Source organism: Penaeus vannamei, chromosome 7 (genome assembly GCF_042767895.1).
Source record: "Penaeus vannamei isolate JL-2024 chromosome 7, ASM4276789v1, whole genome shotgun sequence".
Lineage (NCBI taxonomy): Eukaryota > Metazoa > Arthropoda > Malacostraca > Decapoda > Penaeidae > Penaeus > Penaeus vannamei.
The window spans coordinates 4770870-4775869 of NC_091555.1; the positions used below are offsets into that span (position 1 = coordinate 4770870).

Genomic DNA, 5000 nt, shown 5'->3' on the forward strand with positions numbered 1-5000 from the left:
CGATTGAAGGAGGATTAAAAAGAAAGATCACGGAAAGACAAAGACACGATTGCTGTAGAAAAATAGGTTAAAATAGTCTTGATAAAGAGACAAACACCGTCCTCTTATTAGTCACCGAGGGAAAGTATGTTTGGGGATTTTTTTTTTTTTAGTTAGGATATAGATAAATTGTGACGTAACCAAAGTGAGAGAGAGAGAGAGTGAGATTTCAAGTGACAGTGACGGTTGTGAGTGAGACAAAACTGATATAGTGAGGGAGTGAGGGTTAAGAGACGGTGATGGTGAGTGTGTGTGGGACAGTGAGCTGTGTATTTGAAATATATTCAACAAAAAAGTGTGATGGTGTAAAGCTATGTTCATTCGTTATTCTCACAATCGCAGCATTTTTTTAAAAAAGTCATTCGTTAATTTCTGTGTAACGGTCGGTTTTGAAGAGAATTCTAAACCAGATTTTTATTCATTGAAATAATTTTGACAGCGGCTACAGGGAGGCGGGGACGTCTTAAATTTGAGATCTATTTTGGAATCTATTCTAATCAACAATGCCAACGACACTGAAAGCACAAGAGACTAAAACAGGTAACTTTTTACTTTCAACTCTGAACAGTACATCAAAAGCCAACGCTCGGGGCACAGAACGGAAAGCTACGTTTATACATCAATGCATTGAGTTCTCCACATGTAACCAAAATAAACTACAAGAGGACGTGTTGGAAGGTGGATCTCGACAGGCATTCTCATGACTCCGACGTGTGGAAGTGACAAGTGGAAGAACAAGAAGTGGAGGACCACGAGGAACAGGCTGGACGTCTCCACGTAGAGCTAGGTGGAAGTGGCACTCTGGGGACTATCTGTACGGTCTACAAGTGAGCTGAACAATCACCGAATTGGGCGGCAGAGGCAAGCTTGGGGGGAGGAGGGGAGGGGAGGTGAAGGGGGTCCCTTCAGTATTCGTTGAAGTAGCCCTCTTCTTCGTCTTCGTAGTCGTAGCTGGCCGACGCCTCGACCTCGCCGTAGTCCATCTCGAGGGCCGCGAGGTCTTCCCGGGCCTCGGCGAACTCTCCTGGAGGAGGGGCGGCCCGGGGAGCATCGCCGCCGCCCACGCCGCCGGGAGGGGGACGGGAAGAAGGGAGAGGAGGACGAGGAGGGGGAGGAGAAGGGGCAGAGGGAGAAGGGAGGGAAGGAGAGAGGCTCCGGCGATCGGAGGAAGGGGTGCAGGGAGACACAAAAAAAGTACAAAGAATGGAAATAACAAAATAAAACATGAAATTCGCGGCATCGTGAAAATAGAGAAGTGACAAAGGAAACCAAGAAGGAATCAGATAAAAATAAAAGATCAAGAATAAAACACACAGAGAGCAAAGGAACAAAGAGGGGAGAGGGAGAGGTCAGAGGAATATGTAAAGGAAAACACAACGAATGAGTGAACAATTCGTAAAAGGGATTCGTATCTGTCTTACTTAATAAAGAAGAAAAATAAATCTAACTACCATTGTCATCAGTCATAGTGTCTTTGCAAGGGGAATGCAATGACAGGGACACGTAGGAAATGCCAATAGAATGTACCGTGATAAGCACATATATATGTATATGCATGGTATATGGTGATGTTACAAGGTGACATTTATGCAGGTGAGGAGTGTATTGTGATGATCATACAGGTGAGCAGATGCAGCGCCGGTCGGGAGTCTGGTTCGATTTCGAGTTTAAGAGATGTCATTGTTTTTTTTCGTTTTTCTTTTATTTTAAGTAAAGCAATGTTAATTTACAGAGATTCTCCTGTGTGGCAAACTGAGAATGGATAGTTTGAAAGGATAAAAAAGGTCATTTCCCATTTGTGGAAATGTGAAACAGAGCCACAGTAAATACGAGTCGAAAGACAAATACTGACATATATTTGTTTATTGTTTACACCAAGAAAGCGCTCTTGTACTTCAATGAGACACTTTTTTTTTACTGCTTTCTTGTTTGTTTTTTGTTCAACGCTCTTATGATTTAACAAGAACACATTTTAAACTATTTTCTTGTCTTTTTCTTTGAACTCTTCCGTGGCTCTGTTTCGGTAAGCGAATTCCTTTTTTTCCTCTTGCCGGGGCTGCCACCACCCATTCGAAAAGTCAGACGCGTTTGGACGTGCTGCGCCAGATTTCTTAATGACCTCGAAGGAACCAGACTCCTGACCAGCGACGGTTCATGGAGGGCGTACAAGTGAAGGATGGCGAGGAGGAGATCCTTGGGTGACTGTTACTGAAGCAAAGATTCTGCTGTCTTGTGACTAGTAACACAGACTGCACGGATCGGTATCGAGTCACAAGGAGATGATAGTGATTCTTCTTCTCAACCAATGTCTCGTTCTTGATTTGATTTTTTGTTTTTAATGAAAAGAGAAAGTATGAAGGATTAGTTTTATGATATTTTCTTTATATGCAGAACACCTGAACCCCTGTCACATGTATGTAAGCAACCTCCTGCACAATGGTATGCATGTTGGTGACCTGCAATTATCTCAAACGTTGCAAAATGGGTGATAGCCACAGATGTAAATAAATAATAATAAAAAAACACTCGTATAAGTACATGGTTGTGAGTGATCGGCGACATTTATAACGGAAAAGCAGATGACCTGTAACACAGTCGTGGGTGAGAAGGTGACCTGTTAAAACACCTGCACAGAAGTACACAAAAAATGACCTTTGACGATAACACTCGCACTGATTATGTAACTGATCTGTAACTCCGTCATGGGACCTATAACACCGTCGCAAATGTGTAGGTCTTTGGTGCTGTCAGTCACACTAACTAATCCACCATACACACTGTCACATCGTGCAGGTTTAAGGGTGACCTGAAATGTCAATTATAGAGTTAACGCAGTGGGAGAAGAGCCATTGGAAGAACTGCAAGAGATGGACATTAAAAGGAGCCATTTGCTATGCCTTTCGTGTTTTGCAGACTGATAGTAAGGAGATGGGTCCTGATTCGGCCATTTAGAGAAAACAAAGCCTTCATATCGTCACTCAAAATTATTCAGAAAAAAAGAGATTGGAAAATTTGAAGAGAAAAAAATAGAGAAAAGAACACTGCTAAAAGGTGTCACATTTGCCAATCTTGATGATCAATTATAAAGATGTGGATAATCAATTGTATGACATCTAATTATCTATTAATTAACTGTTAAAAGGGGATCAAAATGAAAATAATAATTTCTGGAGTGCTCTTGACGAAAGCTTTGAGTGACTTTATGAAACCAGACAAATATACTTTATATTTCGTGAAAAAATTATGTACAAGCGCCGTTTTAATGTTAAACGAAGAATATTAAATCTATAGCATAGTTACAGAGATACGTTAATGATATAATTACAAAATAATGTGAATTTGTGACAGCATATCATTATAGTGAACACTTGTGTAATAACTTAAGTAGTTAGTAACTTGAATATAGGAACATAAAACCTGTTTATCGTTCCATTTATTAATTCATCTCCTTTCTAAGAATAAAAGGTTCATAAATATCTGATTTACAGCAACATCTTGCAATATCGACTCATCATTCACTTTTTTTTTTTTTTTTGCAAATCCACATCATTATATGATAATGATCACTATATTGTTATCTTCCTTGACTCTAACCTTATTTTAAATTCACTTTTTTGGATTCCGTCTTTCAAAGGTGACCCAACATGACCTAATATGACTCTTCTCTTCCCCCTTTCCTTCACAAGACACTCAGTTCCCCCTCTCTGCTCTAAAAAGTCCTTTTATTTATCTCTTACTATCCGTTCTACTTCCTATACAACACTCATACACTTTCACACAATATCTACAGCACATTCATTCTTAAAAACCTTTTTCTGCCTCCTCTGTCTCCTCACACATCAAAGCAGAAGGGAACCAAAACAAAACACATGCCCAGACGACAGAAAAAATACAGTGTACACCAAATACTTGTTGGAATATGGTGTACACTGATTTTTTCACGCCCTGAAGACAGAAAAAATACAGTGTATACCACATACTTGTTGGAATATGGTGCACACTGATTTTTTTCCGCGTCCAGGAGACAAAAAAAATACAGTATACACTAAATACTTGTTTGAATATGGTGTATACTGACTTTTTTCTCGCCCAGAAGACAGGAAAAAATGCAGTATACATCAAATACTTGTTGGAATATGGTGTACACTGATTTTTCGCGTCTAGGAGACAGAAAAATACAGTATACACCAAATACTTGTTGGAATATGGTGTGCACTGGTTTTCTCATGCCCAGAAGACAGAAAAAGTACAATATACACCACATAGACTTGTTGGAATATGGTGCACACTGATTTTTTCACGTCCAGAAGACAGAAAAAATAGAGTATACGCCAAATACTTGTTGGAATATGGTGTACACTGATTTTTTCGCGTCCAAAAGACAGAAAAAATACAGTGTACACCAAATACTTGTTGGAATATGGTGCACACTGAATTTTTTCACGCCTAGAAGACAGGAAAAAATAGAGTATACACCAAATACTAGTTGGAATATGGTGCACACTGATTTTCTCACGCCCAGAAGACAGAAAAAATACAGTATACACCAAAAACTTGTTGGAATATGGTGTACACTAATTTTCTCATGCCCAGAAGACAGAAAAAATACAGTATACATCAAAAACTTGCTGGAATATGGTGTACACTTAATTTTTCACGCCCAGAAGACAGAAAAAATACAGTATACACCAAATACTTGTTGGAATATGGTGCACACTGATTTTCCCCCCTCCATTCTGGCAACAGTTTTGTCCTTCACTATCCTCCCCGGAAAACGAAAGAAGATCGGCCACTCACCTTCCTCCATGCCTTCGCCGACGTACCAGTGGACGAACGCGCGCTTGGCAAACATCAGGTCGAATTTGTGGTCGATTCTTTCCCACGCCGATCTGATGGCGGTGGTGTTGGAGAGGACACACACCGCGCGGTCGACCTTGGCCAAGTCTCCTCCCGGGACGACT

General features: G+C 40.4%; 1 protein-coding gene across 4 annotated transcripts in view; it reads right to left on the reverse strand.

Moving 5' to 3' along the window:
• LOC113800499 (tubulin alpha-1 chain-like) overlaps window positions 1-5000 on the reverse strand; it is a 74870-nt gene that overhangs the window by 10438 nt on the left and 59432 nt on the right. For 2 of the 4 annotated variants that reach the window (XR_011398654.1, XR_011398655.1), the window contains exons 9-10: window positions 4837-5000; window positions 884-1063 (exon numbers count right to left, since the gene is read on the reverse strand). The exon at window positions 4837-5000 is cut by the window's right edge and continues 26 nt beyond it. Coding sequence is in view for 2 of the 4 variants with exons in the window: in XM_070123436.1 (XP_069979537.1) it covers window positions 4837-5000 (164 nt within the window). In the remaining 2 variants the exon portion in view is untranslated. The remainder of the gene's footprint in view (window positions 1-883; window positions 1064-4836) is intronic. The other 2 variants (XM_070123436.1, XM_070123435.1) reach the window with 1 other exon arrangement.